A 26,137-nucleotide genomic window follows, 5' to 3' on the forward strand; every position below is an offset into this window, starting at 1 on the left:
CATTCAAAATTTGTTTCCTGAATAGAATCTAATGTAATGCTAAATGTTTAGGACAATGATCATTTAATAAACTGGCTGCGATGAAAGTTGTTTGACAGAGACACCCCCGTTTTTAGCCAATGAGGGTTAACGATTTTACGAATAATGAAACAAATGTGAGTTGGACATTTGGATTTTAGGGTATAATTGAGGTGCCTCTGTGCGTCTGGTTGGAGTAGGTTTTGTCAGCAAGCGAGAGATTGTCGCTTTCGTCGGTTTGCTGTTTCCAGATAGAGGCCTACCTGTTCCTGATTCCTGTCTTAATCTTTGCTGCTCATCTCTTCTCGAGTGGCCTACTGCCCTTAGGCCTGAGGGTAGATTTCATTGTCTCCCTACTTGAGTTAGTATAAATAATCTCCTGAATTTGCATAATGATTTTGCAAATGTATACTGTCTCTCTTCGCCTATCCACTCCTTTAATGCACATGTTATTTGATATGAGTTTGTTCTTATACATTGCTTATGTTTTCTCTCCTTGACAATTTACGATTTGCATTTGTGTAACTGTACTTGATGGGCATTACAATTTACATTATTTTACGATAAATATTCATAAAATTATATAAGTCTGTTATTGTTTAGTAGTATGGATGAGAAAATAATTATTATCATCAATTCTATAGATCCGTCGCCACAATTGTATGAGAAGAAATGCAGGTTCTGTAATGCACTTTGGTAAGTTAGGTTTAAGCCTGCATCACACTGAACCCCAGCATGAAGGGATTAGTTGGGTAGTGTAAATGGGCCTATGTTGTTGAAAAATTATCGCTGGATCACCTCTTAAACTATGAAAACATACCAGAATGCGGCTTGAAATGACAGAGCTGTGTCTGACGAATAATTTTGTCCTTTTTAATGGAGACGTTTTCCAACAGAAATGTGGGACCATGATGGGAACTTGCTTCTCCCCCACTTATTCTAATCTCTATATGGGCTGGTGGGAGGAGCAGATTGTCCGGGCTAAACATCAAATAGAATGGGAAGATTATGTTGTTCATTGATGTCGCTTCAAAGACTACTTATTCATTGTCTGGAAGGGCACAGAGGAAAGCGTTTTGAGATTTGTGAAAAAGACTGAACTAAACTACCTAAATCTACATTTCACAAGTAACACAAGCAGGCCTGAGGGTGAATTTTCTCAATTTAACTGTATATGTAGAGGGAGACTGTTGAGAAAGTAAGCTGTTCTGAAAACCAATGGCCGCTAACGCCCTTCTACGTGACTCAAGTTTTCACCCCTGGAATTTAAAAGAGAGTATTCCATATGGGGAATGCCTTAGAGTAAGGCAAAATTGAAGTACAGGCTACAGGAAGACAGAGCGCTAGAACATTTTAAAGAAAGGTTTAAAGATGGGGGTATACAGAGGTGGCCTGCAAAAAGCTATCTCCAAAGCGGAATCCAAACCCAGAGAAGAGATCTTGTTCAATAGAAAAAGCCAACAGAAGAGGAGGAATTTTGATCCCCATTTTATACCCATTACCACATACAATGCACAGGAAGTGGACATTAGAACCATCATTAACAGATATTGCTACCTCATCAAAAATTATCCAATTCTAAGGGAGTTAGCCCCACGTAGGCCAGGCATCACATTTAGGAGAGCGAAGTCAATGCAACAAGATCTAGTGACTAGTAGTCCCTGAGTCCTGAAAAGAGGTGAAAAATACATGGGTAACTGTCAAAAGAGGCTTCCATAAATGTGGGAAATATAAGGCAAACACTAAACAATATATCTCTCCCCTTATAGTACTAAGTAAATCAGGGGGCAATACAATTGCAAGACAGAATACGCAATATACAGGTTAAAGTGCCCCTGCAATTTGGTGTACATCGGTAGCACCATATTAATGGTGCGTAAAAGAATCCTCCAATCAGAAATCACGATCAGGGATACCCTGTGGCAAGGCACTTTGAAGAAGTATATAAGGGGAGTACTGAGGGTCTCACATATTGTGTATTAGATGCAATCCCCAAAAGACTATGTGAGGCAACAGGGAGATAAAAAGAATTAGAGTCAAGGCACATCATAGAACTCAACACTAAAACCCCAGGAGGACCTCCACACATATCTGTAGTATTTCTATAATGTTTTGGTGGTGCAGTGATGGCCTGTAGAGAGATACCACAACTCAGCTTTGAGACACACCCAGAAATAAGAGGGACATAAAGTAGGACCGACTCAGTATTAGTACAGGGCTATAGAAGTGCCAAAGATAGTTATGAAAAATGCAGTTGTAGACTCAACACATTGGGCGATAGATGCTAGGGTGGCACTAATTGCATGTAGCACTTTATGCCAATTGAGTAATAATATGAGCTAGCTGCCAAGAAGGTGGAAAAACATAAGACCAGTAGTTCCCACTTGAGCCACATGGAGACAATACAAGAGGAAGAAAAGACCAATTTTATGGTAATTTGATAATTGGCTGATAAAAATTCAACAAGAATTCAGGTTGAATAGAACTTGTTATCATTTAAGGGGGTATTGTTCTTAATAATAGAACGGTGTTCGTTTATTAGGGACATAGAACACCTTAATATATCTAAAAAACATTGGTTTGATAATTAAATATTTTGGCAGTCATGTTTTAATCTCATATTAAGTATATAAAATACCAAAAATTTTCATCAACATTTCACAAGCCTACTAATGATTAAATGGAAACTGAATTGGGCCACTGGGGCCATAGAATATACATGCCAGTACCTTCTTTTCTGATGCTGTTCAGCATATAAAGTGTTTATTTTGGTATTTCGACACTGTTTATGATCACATGGCACTGTTAAGGTTTTAAATATGTAACACAAAGGGTGTCTTGTCAAAAGAGAAATTTGTGCGCTGAATATATATATATATATATATATATATATATATATATATATATATCTATATATATATATATATATATATATATATCTATATATATATATATATATATATATATATATATATATATATATATATATAGATATATATATATAGATATATATATATATATATATATATATATATATATATATATATATATATATATATATATATATATATATATATATATATTCCTGAGCACCGGAAGCTTCTGTCCCCGTCAACTGAGGCCGCCCTGCAGGGTCGGGGGCCCCGTTGACAGAAAGCTGTTTGGAGATGTTAATTGGGGGGATTGACTTGCTTGCTTCTACTCATTCAAAGAGGATTGCATCTAAAAGCACGTGAAGTTCGAGGCAAGAAAGGGAGAAGGGAGAGGTTTTCACCTCTTCCTGGCAATTCCGGACTAATGCACGTTTGCATGAAAAGAGTTTTGATGTGGCAGCTGGACAGAAAATGAGAAAGATGAATAAACACTGTCAAGAATGCATTTAAAATTGCACGTGACACTTTATCTTTGCATTGAAGCAAGACAAATTGAATGACTTTGTGGTTTTAAAAAACGCTATTAAGCAACATTGGAAAGGATGCCACAATACAGCAAGTTTCTTGAGGCTGCAATAATGCATTGTGGGACTTGCATGCACTAAGCTATGTCACATGGGGGCATGGACATAAAAGCACCTGTGCCAGGTTACCTCTTCACCTATGATTAAGGCATTCCGCCGAAACGCGTCAGGTTTATGTACCTGCAGCCACATTTTCGCATTTAAATAAACGCTGCTTAAGTTCCGTGAATTGGCCTCAGCACCTTTTTGTTGTGGATATATATATAAAATCAATGGGAATTATAAAAACGAATTGTTAAGGTGGCACGAGAGGGTCTCATTAGCAAAGATGAATTACATTTTTTATATAAAGAACACCCCACTCTACCTGCGTTTTATTTAATTCCCAAAGTACATAAAGGTTTAGACCCATTGCAAGGAAGACCAATAATATCGTCAATAAACAGTGTGTTTGAATGTACATCAAGATATGTAGACTACTACCTCCAGGAACATGTGACAGTGTTGCCGACCATTTTGCAGCATTCTAGGGATTTTTTATCAAAATTAAATACTGTGCAGTGGACCAATGACTACTTGTTTTTAACTTTGGATATCGCCTCGCTTTATACTTGCATCAGGCATGAAGATGGCCTTCATGCCATAGATTTTTATGTTAAGCATAGGAGTATTGACATGTATCACCATAATAAAATGCTTTTAGGTATGATACAGTGGTGCTTTTTAACAATGTTTTTATGTTTGATGGTAAAGTTTACAAGCAAAAGCAAGGCGTGGCGATGGGGGCATGCTTCTCCCCAGCAATGCATGTTTACATGTTGGCTGGTGGGAGGAGCATGTACTTAAGAGAAAGCACAAGGCACTTTACGAACAACATGTGATGCATATGTGGAGATACATAGATGATGTATTCATAATTTGGAAGGGGAGCGAGGATGAGGCAAAGGCATTTGTGGACCTCATAAATGCAAATGAGCTTAATCCAAAATTCACATCCCACATTGATCCGCTCTCCAACACCTTTTTGGATATTAAGGTGGAAATATGTAACTCTCAACCACCTTTATGGATATTAAGGTGGAAATACGTAACCAAACAATTAAAACTAGTCAATACAGGAAACCCATCGCGGGCAATACACTTTTACATGTGTCTGGTTTCCACCTGCACCACACCATTGCAAGTCTGCCTTATGGGGAATTCTTGCGAATTCGCAGGGCATGCAGTACAACAACAGCCCTGAGGGAGGCCCAAAATGCTGCTAAATGCAGGCAGCTAAAGCGGGGTTATGATTCACACAAACTGGACCTTGCAATAAAAAAAGCGAATAAAAAGGAAAGGTCTGAGCTAATTCAAGTTCCACCTAAAACTATGTTGAACACAGGCACTTTAATTGACCCCCCAGTAACTTAGAAAGATCATCAGTGAATTCCTGTAGATTCATTTCCACATACAGCAGGCAGTCAGAAACTATCAAGAAAATCATAAACACTCAATGGCCAATAGTTTTAACTGATGTTGTTCTACTAAGAGTTTTACCCAATAAACCTAATTTTACATACCGCAAGGGACACTCAATGCGAAATGATCTAGTGAAAACTAGCCGTGAGCTCTATAATAAAAGCAATTGGTTGTCCCCTGAAAAAGGTTTTTTTCAAGTGCAGTACATGTCGGGCATGTAAGTTTGAAGTTAACACGAATGTGTATTGTAATGCCTTTTCAGAAGTTCCGTTTAAAATCGGTGGGCATTATACTTGTGGTTATACTGTTTATGTTTTAAAATGCATATGCGGTCTTCAATATGTAGGAAGCACAAAACTTCAAGAACATGCACACATTCTACAGCACCTGAGGGCAACCATTAATTCAGATCCAGCGTACCCAGTTGCCAGACATATCAAAGAAGAACATAATAATAACATCAATGTTCTCCAAAACTTTGTTATTGACAGTGTCCCACAGAATAAGAGGGGAGGCAACAGGGAATGGACTCTCAGGCAGCTAAAAACAAAGTATATTATTGAGCTTGACACAAAAAATCCAAGGGGTCTTAATATCTGTGAGGACTTGCATTACTATTTATAGTACCTCCAGACATTTTCATTAGACTTTTCAGCAATTGTCCATTTATGGAATTGTATTTTTTATGGTTTTGTAAGGTTTAATATTCTGACTTTAAAAAACCATTTTAACTATGTTTGAAACATTTAATACCAATTGTTTTTAGATTAGTCTTGTGGTCATTTTATATGTATTTTACCATGAATTTATGAATTAATTTTTATGAATGATTGGTTTTATGCTATTTATTGGCACACTTGCTCGGATCTATTGACTGTTTTGATCAACATTTATATATTCATTGGACTTTGGGTCTGGCTTTCATTTGAAATGTATTTGGCATCGATTTTCAACTTTCCAGTCTTTTGGCTCTAACTGTCTATATTGTTAATTTAGGGCAAACATTTTGCACAGTAAGAATAATATAGGTTCAATTGGTTAATGGCTCTTCCAAAGCTTCTCTCGGCTCAATACTTCAACCCATTTTTATAGTTCCCGGAGGCGATTTTGGGATATTTTCTAGGAAATTCCCATTTATATATGTAATCATCGGGGTTGAATTGAATTGTTGTTTATAAATGGAAAATTATTAATTATTTTTATAAAAAAAACAATATGCACAGCACACTTTAGCACTAGCACTTTTTGGAAGTCACATTTGGGAATAGGGGATTGATTTACTTTTTTGCAACGTTAGTTTTGAATTACGTTGACTCTTTGCAGAACTGTAATTCAAATAATTCTGTCAATTATGATAATGTGACATTGAATTAGGAAATAGTACTATGTATTAAACAGTAATCGGTATTTTAGATATATGACTCATGTTGTTGTGGTTTTACCAATACAGATATGTATACAATGAAAATAGGGTCATTTATGAAGGGGAAAAAAAAGTTTAAAATGTATTTGTACAGTTATCAATGATCAAATTAGTTATTATTTAAACTAAAGTTATTCAGAATATTCTGGGTACGTTGTTGCAAAACCCGCAGACAATATTGCTATTGTTTCTGTTAATATAAGCGTGGCGTATAGAGTGTTTCTGCCATGTCTTTTAACAAATCATGTGACTTCCGAACACAGGATTGGTTTATGGTGTTTTAAATTTAGTTGGGTCACATGTCACTTTATTCCAGTGAGCAAGGCGACTGCGATCGCCGAAACGCGTCTGTTTTTTTGCACTGTGCAGTTCACTTGACATATTCTTTTGGAAAATAAAATACCTGCCATTTTCGAGAGAGAAGAAAAGTGTCCCTTTCTCTGTGTTTGCGGAAAGCATCTGGGAGATTTTAACTTGAGAGATATATATATATATCTATATATATATATGTAGCGGAGGAGTGTGAGGAATAAATCTTGTCTTCCTATTTTTGGTGTCTGTTACTCTCTGTTCGCGGCACGGAAGTCTGAGAGTCTTTTGGTTCTGATGGATGGTATTTTACCAATCCAAAGCTGTAATACTGTGCCTTGAGTGGTAAAAGGCTTTGGTGATTTTACAGCTCCGCATGGATAGCACTGTTCTAATCCTATGCTTAAAGAATTTGCTGTAGAAATAGCAAAATACTTTGTCCCTTTCTATCTCGGTGTGGATGGCACTGTGCTAATCCTATGCTTAAAGACTTTGATAGAAAGGCAGACATTTGAGGTGAGCAAATTTAGAGTGTCGCTGGTGTTGAGAGTGCTCTGTACTGGAGCTGCTTTCCACCTAAACCTGAGAACTCCCCAGAGTTCTCTGCTTCTTTTTTGGTAGTATTTATGTGTCACTCTATGCTTGAAAGGGTTTTGTTTTTATATATATATTTATATGTATGGACCAGTAGAAGCTGATAGATGAAACGTGTTGGCGATGTCGTGGCATTCATTTATGTACCCTGATGTGATCAATGTTAAGGGCCATATTATTAGTTTTCCGATTCTTCTGTCGACCTGCTTCACCGACAGGGGGACCGCTAAGCCAGTTGAGAATAGGTGAGCCTTAACTGCAGATGCAGCAGTGACAGTGCCTGCAACACATTCATGTAGTTTCTGGGGTACAATTCTGGTGGGGGGGGAGCAGAAAATGTTTCCCCCCCGGGAAGCAACCCCAGGCAAATGAGCGTCAGGAGACCCTGTTAGAATTCCTTTAATTGCCTCTTCACCACCCTTTTCATGAAGGGCTCACCACCATGAAAGTGGCAGTGGACAGGCAACTTGTAATATGCATGGCGGTGCTGCAGCGACACCGCCAGCATATTGCAGCCCCTTTCACTGCACAACCGACATGGGATCCTGGATCCCCAGCTGACGTGGCGGTCCTTTGGTGGTCCATCCGCCACACTGTGCATACTGAGGACAGACCCTTGGTGGGGCCAGGGGTCCGGCATAATAAGACCCAGAGTTGTGAGCTCACAATGCCTGGAGTACCACTGTGTTTAGTTTCTGTACATTTTGACCAGGAATTAATGTGTATACATCTATATATATAGTAAGGTACTTATTTATTAACAATATTTACCATAACACATTTTGAGTGATAGCCATGGCTTTGATCTTATGTCAAAGCCCCATTTTGGTAGCTGCATTTTACACATGTGCTAGTGGTTATTACTAATGTGGGTCATGTAGTTGTTGTAGAGGAATATGTTGAGGTTGACTTCTTGATAGATATAGGTACAAGTCTTGTGGAACTGCAGTATGGTGTTTGGGAAGCCTGTCCTGTGTATATTCCTGTTTGCCATTGGCATGACAGTTGAATGCCGTCTTTTTCTTTCCGTACAGGACGGGCTCGACATCCATGATAAGTCAGTGTAGGTTATGCTGATTTTATAGCCTTTGATGGATCTTCTTTCATTTATCTATGTTGTCGCCAAACTGTTCTTCCAAAAATGTCTTCTTTTTGAGGATGTCAATGATTTTTTGTGTCCTCTCTGTTTTGCATAACACATACTGCTGCTCTTCAAGGGGGTGTCCCCAAAAATATAAGGGGTTGACCATAGAAATATAAATGTATTCTTAACTTTATCCTCAAAAATGTTCTTCCTGGTGGCTGTTTTTGCCACATGTTTGCGGATAAAAACACCTGCATGCTTCTGTATCATTTGAATATATAAGACGATTAAACTCTATTTTGGATTCCCTGTTGGCAATTTAGGTATCTTTCTTTATAGCAGGGACAGATCCTTGAAAGACGCTCCAATGAGATGAAATGTACATTATAAGGTAACAACCATTAGGAAATCCCAAAAGACGTCCTCACTTGGAAGCAAGGATGCGTAGGATTTCTGCTCCTAATTTGTTCCTACCTTCCTATGGATTTTGCCTTTCTACCAGTGTGTTAGTTATCTCAGGAATGCATTTTTTGTCCATGTGATTAGTCTTGTTTCATAGGGTGTGGTATCTCCTACTGTGGCATCCACAATGCCAGTTTTTCTGCAATTGTTTTATACAGGAATGTGCCAAAGAAGAAAAAACATAAATGTTGCCTGCTCCCAAACAAATTACCCCAAATCCCACGTTTAGCATGTTTGAGACTGCAGCGTTAATTTCTATGTTATCACTCGAGCTTACCTTTTCAAGGTAAATTGAGAGTGGAAGAATGAACGAAACGTAGGAAGTTATTTAGATCTCAGCACATTTTAAATGGAGAAGATTTTTTATAAAACCTGTCTCCTTGCATTCTTAGTTTGTGACATTCGCACTCACAGATAGCTAGGGGTTGGCCATTGCTTTTTCTCTGGAAGAGTTGCACAATCCATATTTTTTCATTTGGTTACGAGTCACATAGCAGAATGAGTTCTACAATGAAGGTTTCAACACCAGCCCCTCGGCTCTTTCATTATGCACAGATGAAAATGACCTGATGGAATAGCAGTTCAACCTAGAGGAGTCTTTCTTTTAGCTTTGTTTGCTTTTGGTGAAGCTTCACTTTGGATCATTAGAGTGCAGTTCTGTGCTTCACTATTGCAGTTTTTGGGGAGGATGGATATGATTTTACATAGCCTGCAAGTAAACGCCAGGGTCTTTATTACCAGTGCCCCGAATTATTCCAGATAGTTTCACCCCTTGTAGTTAAAGAAACTGGAGGCAAAAGCAACTATGGGGGGATGAAGGTGCTACAGAGTAGTACGTGTCCCTTAGAAATTCAGCCTTACCAAAGGAAACAGTCATTCTCGACCCAGTTCCCATGGTTAGTCCTTATTCCACCCTACTGGTATTTCGCAAGACGGAGGCGCTTTCTACATTCAGCAGGTAAGCATCAGCAAAATGATGCAAATATATTAGGGAAAAAAGTCTAGTGAAACAGCTGGAGTTACCACCGGAAGAACACTGGACCCTTGGGCCTTGTACTGCTGGTGGAACAGATGAATCCTGTTACCAGCCCAATCAGAAATAAGTGACCAATCGTAACAAGGGTTCTAGTGTTCAAGACTTCTAGCATATTTTGAGGAAGGAGGAAGTAATTGTGTTAATTCTAATCTTGAATGTAAATGTAAATGTGGGTGTACTTGTAAAGCGCACTGCGACTCCATGGAGTATCCTGGCGCTGAAGACCGCTGGGGAACCCGTCCTGGTTTTCCCTGTGAGATGGTCCCTTTCTGGGTATCTCCAAGGTGAAACCAGGCATCCCTGGCGTCTGTGGGGGGGCGTTGTAGAGATGAGGCAAGCTAATGTCCAGAGTTGCAGAGTGTGTTCCCTGGTTAGAGTAGGTACCGAGGCGAGAATTATCGAGTCCGTTTTTTGACCCTGGTCCACAACCCTGCTGCGTCGGGAATTGAACCCTGGTCCCGGGCCGATCTCTGCTTACGGGTCTGCCACCTCTAACCAGTGAGCCACACCACTCCCCCAATTTATTTGGTGAGTCAAAGAAGTGACCCTTGGGAATAAGATTATAATCTAGCCTTTGTCTAGTATGTCGACTTTCCCATTAAAAAGATTGGACGAAGCCTTAAGAGCAAATTGAATGAATTTGTTGGGCACACATTACTGGACCACACTGGTTGACTCGGGCTATGCACAACATGACTCCTGTGCAGTTGAGCCGGTCAGAGAGTCGAAGGGCCTGTCAGCTTCACGGACAGGTAGGGCCTTCGAGAGGCAAATGGAAAGGGAAGAATGAGAAATTTCTGGACATTATTTTGACTGGATACAGTGCAAACGCCGAGACAGAAAAGTGAAAGGTATCATAATACCAGACCGCAATGAGGTTAAACGCCTCTTAATGTCTCATTTTGGGGCTTCTACTCTCATAGATGCACTGTAATTACTGAACAGTGCACCTGGAAACTCAGGCCCTACATTGAATTAATGCTGATACTGATGCTGGGGCATATTTATCAATATGTGATGCAGAGCAGCGTAGCAAGCCACCTTGCCGCGCTGTGCTGCATCACACAGAAAGGGCAGGAATGCGCCATATTTAACATAATACGGCGCATTTCTGCCTTTTCCCAGCGCTGGTGCACAATGTGCCGGCTAGAGCCAACGTAGGCGCCCTTGAACCATGGTGCAAGGGTACCTGCTTTGTAAACAGATTTGTTTTTGTGCAGGAAGGGACTCCTTCCTGCACAAAAACAATCCCCTGAGATATTTACCTATTTTATGTGTGCTGCAGACCGCAGCACAAATAGAAAGAGGAACAAAAACCGAGGAGAAATAAAGATGAAATAAAGATATTCCTCCTCCTTGCACCTCTCCTGGGGATGTGCAGCAGTTTTCACGCATTCTCAGGTCTCCCAGTAATGGTAAATCTGGTAATGCGCCAAAATCCATGGGTGTTGCATAGGAATACCCACACATCACCCACGGAACACCTCCCTGGGGTAAATTAATGCAGTGCAGTGATTTGCGCTGTGCTGTGTTACTCCAGATTTATAACCCAGCTCAGGGCCACGCAAGGTGGCCTTATGTGGCTTAATAAATCACATTCAGTAGTTGCATCGTGCATGTACCCCACTGCACGGCGCGAAATCGGCGCAACTACTTGATAAATATGACCCTCTCTTTTTAGGCCGCACACATTCGTATTGTCGGATACACCAATGTTTGCCACCCCTCGTCTTGTCCATTTTTACAGTATGTCGCCACAAGAAGAACACGCGTGGAAGTGTGGTCTCACGCACTGGCACATCACAGGTGTTCTTTGATGTGAACAGATCTTGCCAATCCCACTCTGTCGTTCCCACGGTCAAAGATGCTGTAGAACTTCGACATAAAAACATCCCCCAAAATCCACAGCTGCTCAGAACTGGAAGTGATGTCCATAGCTTGAAAACCGCTGAAACACTTCGTTGTCTGTCTTACGGTTTCCTGGCAAGAAAAAAAACCAGTATGATTTTACATTTAATTGTATTTTTTTATTCGCACACACCGCAGCAACCTTTGAAATCCTGCACATACCTTCATGGCGTACTGCTCTGGCGTTAAGGTATACTCCTTGCGGGCGATGGTGAAGGTGACGCTTGGCATGCTGGACAGTCTTCTGCAGTCGAGAAAGTACTGAAACACAAGAGTACGAGTTACTGATTGGTGTCTTCACCGTCTGTCATTTGTACCCAGATTCAAAACTTTGGAGCTGCAAAGCATGAGGAAATCTCTGAAATTCGCATATTTTCCAAATGGATAGCCATATTTACAAGCCCCTTGCGCCACTTTTTTGCCACTTTTAATATGGGAAAAGTGACGCAAAAGTGGCGCAAGGGGTTTGAAAATGTGCCCCGGAGTTACTTTTCCCGGTTATAATTCAAGCACCTTGTCATCTTCCTCACTTGTCCTCGCTAACCCATCTCTCCCTAAAGAGTTCTGAAGAAGTCACATAGGATGTGGGCATCTATACTCCTGTATGTCAAAGTATAGAGGTCAATAATATTGATTTACACATATCAGCTACCAATATAATGTCAAGCCCAGCATATGTTCAGAAAATATAATGTAACTAGTTGCATGGCGGCCACCCTCTGGACATGCCAGCCACCACTGTTCTTAAGTCTATGACTACTTACCATGATGATGTGTTGGTAGTCGATACTGTGCAGGTCAATACAAAAAACTTGATATTTTGGCAGAACGGGAAGAAGCATTGGCATAGCCAATAGGTCTGCCTTTGGGACCTTATAAGTATTTATTATGCAGCACAATATCCTTGGTGCAACATCAACAGTTGCATGGCTAAACACATAAGGTCCCAAAGGCGAGTCCAATTGGCTATGCCAATGCTTGTTCCCGATTGTCTTGGATTACAAAATGGCGATGAAGTCGTCCAGGTGCCCCTGCATCAGCAAGGAAAGGGAACCAGGAGCACAAAGAGCAGCCCACATGCATTCAGATATTACAGAGGAGGACCATTATCACCCAATTATTTAATACCCAGCTCAAGACAGAATATGTTTACGTGCGACAGCCAGAAGCACTTTGCAAAAGAATGCAGAGGATGCCATTGAAGTTGATTTGGAAAAAGAGGTGCTGTTCCTACAGTTGCAAGCGCTACACACTTGAGCTGTGACCCCTTCCCAAGGCCAACTTAATCCATGGAAGTCAATATGATCCCTTACGGACCCAGCCTCGGTGAGGAGCACCATGAGAACATCTTCCTGATATCGGGTCTAGTATAACAATTAAAAGGGAGGAGACCCTTGCTCAAGTGTAACATCACCATCCTTGGATTCCACATTGTCACTCTTATAGATACAGGACCAACCAAAATCACTGCAAAACAAAACCATAGGAACAATTATCCATGACCAAAGCCTTGGCAGTCAGAACAACACTGTACAGTCCGCAGCAGCAACGCCAGAAGCACGGAATAGTCCAATCAAATGCCAGGGAATGACAAAAATGTTGAACACGGACCTTCAAAGTGCGACAGAGGGTAAAGCGATAGGCCGCTGTGCGTGTCATCCATTAGAGGATCCAACTAAAGTCGGTTGGGATTCCTCCATGCACATGCAGAGGCATTTTTTGCCCAAAATGATACAAGACAACCTAACCGGGGGAACAATTATCCACTTGAAGCTCCTTCCCAACATCTGAAGGCGCTAGCACTTCTAACTGAAATAGCTAGGAGTCAGAATCATCAACACCCGGAAAATGGAGCAGAACTCATCTTTTTTCCTCACTACGACCATAAGGGTCCATATGACATTCTTAACAGAAATAACCTTATCCGTTTATTCAACTGGGTTCCAGCACTGTCTGGGGTCACTTCCTCAGACCTTATATCGGTCAAGTTCTCTTCAATACCAGGGAAAGGGGGCTCAGAGGCCACCATTACAACAAGGTGCCAGGAATCCATCAGAAATGCAATTTTCAGGGAAGCCAGTCTATTTGAAAATTGGGGCATCGAAATGTGGGTCCCTACTCAACAAAAATATCCCCACGTTCTTCTCCCGCAGGCCCCTATGAAGCAAATCACTAGCGTACTGAAGGGGTCCCGGGGTGCTACTTATGCCTGGCTTCCAAAAGCGTTGAAAGCGGACAATCTTATAAACATCGCAGAAACCAACAAATGGTAAGCAATGGGTGGGCTCCAAGCCCTTTTTGTAAATAATAATGTCTTGTAAGCAAGAGGCAAATACGCTAGCTTATGCTCTCGCAGGTGCAAACCCAACAAGCATTGGCAAAGCCAATCAGTCGCTGCAATGCCAGAGCTATTGGCTTTGTCAATGTCAATGCAGACCTGCCAACTCACACGGTGCCACCGTGTGACAGACAATATAGGATCCCGTGACACAGTCACCCAGTAAGGAGCCGATATCACACAGTGGCAGGCAAAACAAGCTGAAAACCACTGCAAATCGGGGATTTCCAGCTAATTTTTCAAGGCTTTGAACTGGTAACGTCCATTAAGGGGCGTGAAAACACCACAGGGCATCAGCACCAGCCTCAGCAAGCTTTTATGTTTTTGAAGGAGGGAGCTTGGGGGCAGGGTGGGGGCAAAAGGGCATCTTAGGTACTTCTTGGCACCAGACCCCGCCTCTTCCAAGACCCACACCCCACTTCACGCAGTGAGATTTTTGTTCAAATTGGCAGGAATGTCAAGGTGTTATAGAATTGCATGGCCAAATGATAATTGTTCCCCAGCAGACTGTTGCCCCGTGGGGAAAGGGCAGGGAGTGGGGGTTAAAGGGACGGGGGGTTCTTCGGGATCCAGACAGATGAGTGTATATGAAGGGCCGGTTGGTCTGTGGGAGTCAGTAACAAACATGGGGTCAAGAACACCCCATTCTCTGACAGCTCATCACTGACAAACTGCAACACTCCATCAGGCTAGTACACGGAGAGGTCATTCACGACATTGCGTTACTCTGCAGCTACTGTTTTCGGTACTGTGTGCTGTACAGAGACACGGGGCAGTCAGTGGTTACATCCCCGGTGCTCGAATTGCCAGAGAAACTCCGTGGTGGCCCGCTGGTCACACCAATGACAGCAGACCTATAGAAGGGCACCTGAGCAACGAGATATCCTTTGTTGTTGCATTTGTTGATTGCGGGGTGTTGTAGCAGAGGGGAGCGGAGGGCGTGGGGGACGTCTGCAGCATTGTATGCAGGGAATGTTCATGCTGCCATGGTGATGTGATGCAAAAGGGGAATTTTACCTATGCCTCTGATACTAATTGAAAACCAATTAATGCATAAAGAGGGATAAACCAAAAATGTATTAGTTTACCCTGACACTTGATTTATGTCATTTACTTTTTGTTGAATTATAAAACTTGTAACATTTCGAGCCAGAGAAAGAACATCTTCAACTTCACATTATACCATACACCAATGTTGAAACAAAAAAAAAGGAATATATGCAATTGATGTGTGAAAAATAAACATACAATACAAATGTGCTCTCAAATTACAAAACAAATCAATATAAACAAATCATTAAACAGTTGCCAAGGGACAGTACAAAAAACTGCGGTTGACAAATGAATTAAATTCCCAGGGGGTAAGCGTTATTTGATACCACCCACATTCCTGTTCCAATGTTACTATATTTGGATATTGTTTAACACAGAGAATGTAACAAATGCCGATGGCACGATTCATTTAATGAATAAATGGATGCCGACGCGTTTCGAGTCTCACTGTATTAGTCACAGGACTCTCATCAGGGCAGGATGAGTCATATCCATAGGAACTTAAGAGACCAGGAGTTTGCTGGTCTTTTAAGAATGTCATCAATTACCGTAGGTATCAACCTTTATTCTTTAGGTCTGGCAATACATCCAAATAACCTCGATAAACGAGTTGATTTTACTCCCAATGTCGAATATTGTTTATGTATTTGTGAAAAGACGTCAAAGGGGCGGGAGATGGTTACCGCTATCAGATGATTGACCAGAGTCTGTGGCCGTTAGTTATGCAGCTTGACGCGATGTCAATTTCTATCGCTGTTTGCCCCAAGCCGCCGGCTTACCCCCTGGGAATTTAATTAATTTGTCAACCGCAGTTTTTTGTACTGTCCCTTGGCAACTGTTTAATGATTTGTTTATATTGATTTGTTTTGTAATTTGAGAGCACATTTGTATTGTATGTTTATTTTTCACACTTCAATTGTATATATTGCTTTTTTCTTGTTTCAACATTGGTGTATGGTATAATGTGAAGTTGATGATGTTCTTTCTCTGGCTCGAAATGTTACACGTTTTATAATTCAACAAAAAGTAAATTACATAAATCAAGTGTCAGGGTAAACTAATAAATTTTGGTTTATCCCTCTTTATGCATTAATTGGTTTTCAATTAGTATCAGAGGCATAGGTAAAATTCCCCTTTTGCATTACTTAAAGGCCCAACCTACTCTCTTTCCCATAGGGCCAAACCCCCCTTCTTCTTAAAAGCCATGGTGATGTGGTCACAGACTGCACAGTGAAATGTTAGACCATCTGGAACACCCCAGTTACCTGATTGATAATATGTTGGTTGCTGAATCATTGCAGGCACTGATTGGTTGTGCTTGATTGAGCTCTTCTACATCGTGAAAGAACTCGCCAACCCCATCTCCAGCTCCAACGGCATCCCACCATCGCAAGACCTCTGGGACTCCCTAGTCACCCTCTTCCACAGCAAGAGCGCGGACATCCACGACAGCTTCAACAACCAGACCTTCCCCCCCCCCCCGTCAGCCGCCGGCACTTCAGACTCACCGCCCCCCCAACCACACTGGCATCCTGCTCTCCTGGAACTATGTCAACGACGAATACACCATCAAAATCATGAACACCATCAACTCCGGCTCACCATCTGACCTCTGCTCTCACCACATCTTCAACAAAACGAGCTCCATCATCGCACCCCAACTCCGGATGATCATTAACAGCTCCTTCAAGACCATCACCTTCCCGGAGAGCTGGAAACATGCCGAGATCAACGCCCAACTCAAGAAACCCATGGCGGACCCAAAGGACCTCAAGAACTTCCGGCTCATCTCCCAGCGAAAGTCATCGAGAAGACTGTCAACATGCAACTAACCCGCTTCCTCAAGGAGAACAACATCCTGAACTTGTCCCAATCCAGATTCTGCAGCAACCACAGCACCAAAACCACCCTCATTGCCGCCACCGACGACATCCGGACCCTGCTGGACAATGGCGAAACCGCGCCCCTCATCCTCCTGGACCTCTCGGCCACCTTTGACACGTCTGCTACCACACCCTACGCACACGCCTCCACGACGCAGGGATCAACGAGATAGCCCTGGACTGGATCACCTCCTTCCTCACCGGCAGAACCCAGAGAGTGCGCCTCCCCCCATTCCGATCCAAAGCCACCAAGATCACCTGCGGCGTACCCCAAGGATCATCCCTCAGCCCAATTCTTTTTAACGTCTACATGGCACTGATCGTCAACATCGTCCGATCGCACAACATCATCTCATACGCAGATGTCACCCATCTGATCCTTTCCCTCACCAAGGACCCCGCCACCGCCAAAGCCAACCTCCACAAAGGAATGAAGGCGGTCGCAGAATGGATGAAGAACAGTCACCTGAAACTGAACTCCGACAAGACGGAGGTCCTCTTCCTCGGCTCCACCCCATCCGCCTGGGATGACTCCTGGTGGCCGGCCACGCCGGGAGATGCAAGACACCAACCAACCACGCACACATTCTGGGGTTCATCCTGGACTCAACACTATCAATGACTCAGCAAGTCAACGCCATCTCCTCCTCCTGCTTCAACACCCTCTGCATGCTTCGCAAGATCTACAAAGGGATCCCCACCGGAACCAGAAGGACGGTCACCCAAGCCCTTGTCAGCAGCAGGCTGGACTACGGCAACACCCTCTATGCTGGAACCACAGCCAAACTCCAGAGAAGACTTCAACGCATACAGAACACCTCCGCACGCCTCATCCTCAACATCCCCCGCCACAGCCACATCACTGCCCACCTGAGAGACCTGCACTGGCTCCCCATCAACAAGAGGATCACCTTCAGGCTCCTTACCCACGCTCATAAAGCACTCCACAACACAGCACCAACATATCTCAACAAACGACTCACCTTCTACACTCTGAACCGAGGTTCCGTGATTCTGAACCCGTTCAATAAAGGTCGTCGTATCGTGACGATTTTGGTATCAGCGGACCGCAAATGACGAGTGCTTTATGTACGAGTGTTTTCGTCATAATCGATTGATGGATACACTACGTATTCAGGGATTTCGTTTGAACCTTCTGGTTCCATTTTGTGTATGGCAGCCATTTTGTGTTTGCCCTCACATAGGCCGATGACTACGGCCGAGCGAGTCTTTGGGACACGCACACCTATAGCTGACTTCTGTGTGACCTGAGCGAACTGACTCCCTTGCCCGAGGCTGACCTCGTTGAGCCAGTTCCTTGCTAGCCAGCTGGTCAGATAGAGATCAAAGAGCAGGACATTGCTGAGTTTATGGTACATACACACACCCTTCTATCTTGCTTCTCATCTGTTTCTGTTCTTTCTTTTATGGCCTATTTATGGTTTTGGTTGAGGCCCTTTTATTATGGGTTTGTCCGGCCTGTCCGACCAGGAATGTTGGATTTTGCCTTGTCATTTCTGGTGGGCTGGACAACTGAAAGTGGGCTTGTCGTTATGTGATACTTTTGAAAAGTCACTACGTGATTGGGCAGTTCGTAAATAATTGATGCTAGTCAGGAATGTAATTTTTTGCATAAAAGACGATGTCTCGCAATACTAAAATTGTACAGTCTCTGACGAACCACCCGCGTTGTGCTTCGTAGACCTCTGCTCCTGGTTGCAGCCAATAAATTTGGTCTTTGACGTCACCGAGAAGTATCCCGTGTCTCTGTTTGCCAAGACAGGAGAACTCGAAGACTTCTGGCGTTTCCCCTGGCGCCGCTGGGTTCTAAAACCCGGTTCTGCAGTTGGCGCCCAACGTAGGGCGACTTCAGGGGTACCGGTCCAAGCCTGAAGATCGTGAGGAGCTTTGTGTGAAAATTCCGGAGGAAGGCCTGCCACTTCATCGACCCCTGTATGTCGTCGTGGTCCGATAGTCTTTGCTGCGAGGTTCCCTGCTTTCCAACGGCTAAGAAGGACTGCTGCCCTGACTGTAGCCCTGTCTTGGAGCCTTTAGACGATTTATAGAGCGAGACGATAGACGGTTCTTCTGGCGACGTCAGCGATATTTCAGTTAAGTATGAGTGGAGCGTCTCCCAGTCCTTAGTTTTGTTTTGGGTATCCCCTTGGGATCTTTGATTTGGGACTTGCAAGCTCCAAAGCCGAGGGACTCGTGTATTCGCGAGGCTATCGTATTCGATATTCCCTTGAAGTTTGAAGCTAGACTAGTTTGCGAAGGTGCCTGGTCTTAGCAGACTTGGAAAGATATTTTGTTGTGGTTGTAATAGGGATTCCCGATTGGAGGACTCGTGTCTGGTGCCTCCGATTGGAACTCCGACCTATGAGCTCTATTTGAAACATGGCGTGGGCCCCATCACGTATAATGAAGTGTGGGTTCGCTACACTAGGAAGGACGGTGTCCTAAAGTGGCCCCAATATGGTAGTTATGACACGGAGATTTTAGATAATCTGGAAGTTAAACTTTTCAAGAAGAAAGCCCGGCTGGCGATGTTTGACTCTTTCCGCCTTTGGCGAAAGGAAGCCAAACAGAAAGAAATTAAGTTAGCGAAGAGAAATAAAAGAGAGAGAGGTATTTCGATAATGCAAGCTGCTATACAGTTTAAAGATAACGAAGAAGAACAAGCGAGTGAGCAGTTGCACAGGCAACGTAAAATGGAGATTGATAAGTGTTATCCAGCTTTGCTACCTCAGCAGCAAGGTGCAACGAAGGACCTTAAGAAAGATCCTATGATGTCACATTTGTTGAGTTCACCACCCCCTTATGTGCAGAGTGCTACAGCACCTTCGCAACCTTTAGTTGCGCAACCGGAGCCTCCTGTTGTTCCACAACCGCCAGCTCCTCTTCAGTTGGCTCCTACTCCTCTGGTGCAGCCTTCTCAAGGGCCGCCGACTTTGCTACCTGCTCCGTCTCCAATACCTATGACTGTCTCCTGTATTGTCTACGTCTTCTGATACTCCTTTTGATACTGCTCCTATGCATACTTTGTCTCATCCTGTTTTTCCTCCTGTTCTTTTGTCAACTTCTCCTTCTGTTCGACAGAGAATGACTGATACTGTTATTGGTCTCTTTTCTCCTCTCTTTGGGTCATTGGGTATGACCCCTGTTTCAGCGCGTACACAGTTGCATAGCCAACTGCCTGGTCCCGATTAGCGGGAAGTATTAGATCAGTTAGCGCGTAAATGGGTTACTATTCCTTTGAGATATGATTTAGAGTCTGTTATGGATGTCTTCCGTCAATGGGAAGCACCGAAGCAGAGATATGTTTTTGAGAAGATGTGTACTTTCCTTCATGAACAATGGGAAGATGGTGATTTGGGACAGACTCCGTCTGAGTTGTTCCGTGTACAGTCCGAGTTTGCGAAGGGTACTATCGTAGGTATCGACGTTGAGAGAGCAGTTGCGACATTGTTGTCGTTTAGGAGTGAGTCTCCTTCTCAGCCGTTGTTTGAGCCTGATCCTTCAGTTAGGAGAAAAGCGCGACAATATCCAATGAGAGAGGTTCCTCCGGTGTGGAAAGACGCAGTTGTGGCCAATGCTCAAGCGGGTATTGCAGCTGTACCGGCTCATTTCCAGCGTGTTTGGGTACATGTTCCATGGAAGCAAGCTGAAGTTTTGGCCCTTAAGCAGACTTTGCCTGATCCTCGTAAAAATCCTGCAGGGTACTATAAGGAATTATCACAGACTGCAGATTCATGTGTTATGAATCTAGCCGACATAGACATGTTGTTTGGAAATGTAGTTCCACAGCCTTTATGGGGATTGATTCCTCATACGGATCATGCGCAAGAGTTAGGTGTTACATGGGCTAGTATTGGTGCCTCAGATGGCAGACAAGTTGGTGGTGCTAAACCTGAGCCTTTAGTTGCAGAACTCCCTGGTAGGATTATTAATTACATGAAGACTTTGATGCCTGCTATGCGTGTCAATTGGGACAAATTGTCTGCATGTAAGCAGAAGAAAGACGAAAGTGTGTCTGACTTCTTCACTAGGTTTGAAGAGACGTTTATCAACCATAGTGGTCAGGATATGAGTACGGAAGGTGGTCAACGGTTGTTTGTTGATAAGTTTGTACATAATTTGCTTCCCGATTTGTGCACTAAGTTGAAGGATTCTGAGAGTTCTTGGGCTGTTTCTTCGTCAGCACAGATATTGGCTACTGCACAGTACTACGAGAATAGGGATAAGGATGAGAAAGATAGAGCCGACAAGAAGACTAAAGAGTTAAAGACGAAGGTTCTTTTGCAGCAAGCGTATCCGCCTCCTAATAATCAGCGTGATTATCAGCAACCTCAGCAGTATCAGAGAAACTCGCAAAGGTTCGAGTCTTCTCAACAGCGTTTTCTTGTAGGCCCTAATCAGTGTGCGTATTGTAAAGAAGAGGGTCATTTCAAGAATAGTTGTCCGGTTCTGTTGCAGCGCATGAATGGTGCTTCTGGTGTGAGAGGTCGAGGTGTTCAGCAAGCTTCTAGAAGTAGAGGACATGGTGTGTTTCCTCAGAATGCGCGTCCCTTGCCTCCACAGAATTCAATGAATAGCTTTGATCAGCAGAATGGTGCGTCTGGTAGGACGGCTCAGTACTATACGGATGACTATTATGTCGAAGGTGAGCACATGGATGGTAATGATTGCTAGGACAGCCATAGACAAAGAGAGGGAGTTGTTTCAGTTCCAGTAGATCAGAGTGGACCTTATGTTGAAGTGATTGCATCAGGTGTGTCAGAGCCTTTTCTGTTCGATACTGGTGCTGCGAAGAGTTCTATCATGCACTCTAAACTCCCTGGCGCACCTTTGTCTGGCTTAAAGAATGTTTCAGTAAGTTTTTCTGGCGCCCCGGTTACGAATCCAAGTTCTACTCCATTGCCTCTTTCTGTTGGACCTCGTAGATTCGAAGCACCCCTCATTTTGACGACCGGTTGTGGTGAGAACTTGTTGGGATTGGACTTGTTGAAGAGATTGTATGCAACGTTATATTGTTCTCCTTCGGGAGTACATCTTACATTGGGTAAGAGAGTGATCTCTCCGATGTATATATCTAAAGATCGACTTCCACCTGAATTGTCTTCTCTCCCTGATTCTCTTTGGGCTACTGGTCCAAACGATTTAGGTCTTTTAGAGATTCCGCCATATGTTGTGACGTTGAAAGCAAATGCTAGGTTACCACGCATTCCACAGTACCATATCTCGAGTGATGGTGAGAGAGAACTTTTGGCGATCATCTATGATCTAATTGAGAAAGGTGTGATTGAGGAAACGAGAGGTAATGTGTGCAACAGTCCGGTTTTGCCTGTTCTGAAGAAGACAGATTCTTCACAGCCTCCTGTATATAGGTTTGTGATAGATCTTCACAAAGTGAATAAGATCGTTGTTCCGCAATTTCCTGTTGTACCTTATATCACCGCTTTACTGACTATGATCCCGGCTGCAGCCATGTGGTTTTCGGTGATTGACTTGAAGAATGCTTTCTTCAGCATCCCGATTGCAGTGGAGAGTAGAGATATTTTTGGCTTCTCTTTAGGAGGACGTAGTTTCCGCTTTAAGCGCGCTCCTCAAGGCTATTGTGAGAGTCCATCGATCTATAGCCAAGCTTTGAAGACACAACTTGACTTGCTGGTTTTACCTGATGGTGCTGCTCTTATACAGTACGTTGACGATTTGTTAGTCGCTGCTGACAAAGAAGAGATTTGTAGAGCGGCTACTTTGTCATTGTTATGCCACTTGTCTGATTTCCATCATAAGGTTTCTCATTCAAAGTTGCAATATTGTCGACAAGAAGTTACCTATTTAGGTCACCTCTTATCGAAGGAGGGAAGGAAACTGACCCCATAAATAATTCAAGCTATTGCAAAAATGAGTGTGCCTACGATGCAGAGAGAAGTACGTGCTTTCTTTGGGTATTACATCATACTGTAGACAGTGGATCCCTAATTTTTCTTGCTTGCGAAGCCTTTGATAGCTCTTACTGTTAAGGATACTCCAAATCCTATTCCTTGGACTGACGAATGTCAAAAGAGTTTTTCAGAATTGCGTGATGCATTGTGTTCGGCTCCTGTGTTGGGTACCCCCGACTACAGCAGGCCTTTCACATTGTATGTCCATGAGAGAGAGGGGTGTGCATTGTCAGTTCTGACTCAACAATTTGGCGATAAGCAGAGTCCATGTGCTTATTTTTCGTCGACTTTGGATCCGGTAGCTAGAGCGTTGCCGAGTTGCTTGAGAGCTACAGAGGCAGCGTCTGTTTCGATTCGACAGTCTGCTGGGTTGGTTATGGACAATACTCTGATGGTGATGGTTCCACATGCAGTGGATACCTTGTTGAATCGTACCAAGACACAGCACTTAACTAGTGCTCGGTTGTCGGGTTACGAATTGACCTTGTTAGCAAGTCATGTGCATATTAAGAGATGCAACACGTTGAATCCAGCCACGTTGTTGCCACTTTCAGCTGAGACAGATAATGATGAACAGCATGATTGTTTCCTTAGAACTGAGGAAGAAACAAAAGAGAGGATTGACCTTAGGGATACTCCTCTTCCAGAGTGTGATGGTACTTTGTGGGTTGATGGTTCGTGCTTCAAGCTTCCGAATGGTGATACGACTGCGGCATATGCTGTTACGACTTTGCATACGATTGTTGAAGCTGCACGGATCCCACATAATTCAGCGCAAGCAGCAGAGTTGATTGCATTAACGAGAGCATGTGTGTTGGCGAAAGGAAAACGAGTAAATGTGTACACTGACAGCCAGTATGGGTTTGGTGTGGCTCATAGTTTTGGACGTTTGTGGCGAGAGCGTGGGTTCCTGACTTCGCATGGGACGAAAATCCAGCATGGACAGTTGGTGAATAAACTCCTTGAATCTCTTACTTTGCCATTGCAAGTAGCGATTGTGAAATGCAGTGCGCATAAGAAAGTTACGGATGATGTTAGCCGTGGTTATGCGTTTGCAGATGAAGTCGCGAAAGAAACTGCGAGAAATGTGATGAGCCGAATGTATGTTGCAGGTTCGGCAAGATGGGTTCCAGATACAAGCATGTGTGAAGATACAATTGAGAGTGTGAAATCCATCCAAGCTGAAGCTACAGAGAAAGAGTTGAATGAATGGAGGGAGAGTAAGGGCAAGCTGGATTCGAATGGTTGTTGGATTGAGTTGTCAGAGCATCAGAGATGGTTGTTACCTGATGCGTATGTGCTTCCAGTGGTTACAATGGCTCATGGAATGCCACATATCAGCGTGAAAGGGATTTGTAAGTTGTTGGCCCCGGTTTGGCAGAATGCTGGAATTCCTAAGTGTGCAGAGAATCTGGTTAGGAACTGTATGGTGTGTTTGATGTACAATCCTGGTAAGGGAATTCCAACCCCAACTGGTTATTTTGCTCCTCCAACGTATCCGTTTGAGGCTTTGCAGCTAGATTTCATCCACATGGAGAGGTGCAACAACCTAAAGTATGTGTTAGTGGTTGTTTGCTCTTTTTCTAGATGGGTGGAAGCTTAACTTTGAAGGACAATACTGCCTTGTCCACAGCGAAAGTCCTTATCAAAGAGTTCTTCCCTAGGTATGGTTTGTCGAGAATGATCTGGAGTGACAATGGGAGTGAATTTGTGGGTCAAGTGATGAAGAGAGTGTGTGTGGGATTAGGAATAAGGCAGAAGTTCCACGCTGCAAATCACCCCCAATCAGCTGGATTAGTCGAGTGCTATAATGGCATTCTTAAATTAAAATTGGCCAAAATTCAAGCGAGCTCTGGTTTACAATGGTCAGATGCTCTGCCTTTAGCTCTTTTGTCCACTAGAATGACTGTGCATTCTCGAATGGGTTTGAGTCCGTATGAGGTCGTGTTTGGCCGCCCGGCAAACATTTGGGGTGTGCTAAAACCGACCAAATTCAGTGAGATTGAACATCATGTGTTGCTCGATTATCTGTATGAATTGACAGCTAAATTGCGTGTTTTACATCAACAGGTTCATGACAGTTTACCACAGGCTTCTGAAGATCCAGGACATGCCATTGAACCTGGTTCCTGGGTGTTCGTCAATGACTTTCAGCGGAGCAAGAACGAGCAGCCCCGCTGGACAGGACCCGTCCTTGTTTTGTTATCTACACATTCCACAGTACGAGTGCACGGAAAAAAGAATTGGATCCACGGCGTACACTGCAAAAGGGCTCCTTTGCCCTTGCTGTACGTCCGGTGGGTCCAGTAGGGACTTCCAGATTCTGAGACTGAGACCGTGCCTCGTTTTCTGCCTTTCAGCGATGCCCGTTTGATTGGAACGAACACTGAGAAAGAAAGTGACAATATTCTTCAAGAAGCTGTGCCTCCTTTAAATCGTTTGAACACTACTGAACCTGAACTCTTGTTCCGCGAACAAACATTGCCTGGCAAAGAACGTTATAATTTGCGACCGAGAGTCGCAGGACAAATAAAAGTGTAAAGTTTCCTTTTTATGATTTTTCTGTTTGCAGGTTAACTCTCCTCAGAGGAACTACTTTGATTTTAGTTTTTTGAACCGCCATCCAGGTTCAGTTGTAGGGTCTCTGTTGCCGAAGTCTTTGGAGTGCAAGCCTGAGACACTAGGTCGAAGGTTCTGGTTGGCCTAAGGGAGTTGCCCTGGGCTGACAGAGGCATTCCTAAGCATAGAACACCCTACCACCGCGAGCAGCATATTTAGTGAGGATGGAGTTCTTCGAGTTGGAGAGACCTGTTGAAAGAATAAGCTTTAAGAGCAAAATTTGCAAACTGATGACACAAAAAAGATTTCTAATATTGTGTTTATTTATGTTGCTGAGCTTAATGATGTTTTCAATTGGTTATGTGACATTTTCTTTTAAAGTGACGTTTGTGCCCACTATGCAACCTATACCTCCTCCTACTATTTCTTCTCATTCTTTTCACCCTCTGCCCGAACATGAAATAGTTAGAAGATTGGAATTTGCTAACAATTTCTTTATTCAACTTTTGCACCAACACCAGCTAGTTATGAACACGACAAATTGTTGGATTTGTGGCCTAATGCCCCATACGACCGATAAAGGTATTCCGTATCTGGTTTTGCC

General features: G+C 43.2%; 1 protein-coding gene across 1 annotated transcript in view; it reads right to left on the reverse strand.

Moving 5' to 3' along the window:
- Nucleotides 1-7,999: 7,999 nt before the first annotated feature.
- Nucleotides 8,000-26,137, reverse strand: part of LOC147751715 (cathepsin E-like) — a 257,202-nt gene continuing 239,064 nt past the window's right edge. The window contains exons 8-9 of the mRNA XM_086922026.1: nt 11,915-12,013; nt 8,000-11,824 (exon numbers count right to left, since the gene is read on the reverse strand). Coding sequence (XP_086778152.1) covers nt 11,645-11,824; nt 11,915-12,013 — 279 coding nt within the window. The 3' untranslated portion in view covers nt 8,000-11,644. The remainder of the gene's footprint in view (nt 11,825-11,914; nt 12,014-26,137) is intronic.

This window comes from Lissotriton vulgaris, chromosome 1_1 (assembly GCF_964263255.1).
Source record: "Lissotriton vulgaris chromosome 1_1, aLisVul1.2, whole genome shotgun sequence".
NCBI classification, from domain to species: domain Eukaryota; kingdom Metazoa; phylum Chordata; class Amphibia; order Caudata; family Salamandridae; genus Lissotriton; species Lissotriton vulgaris.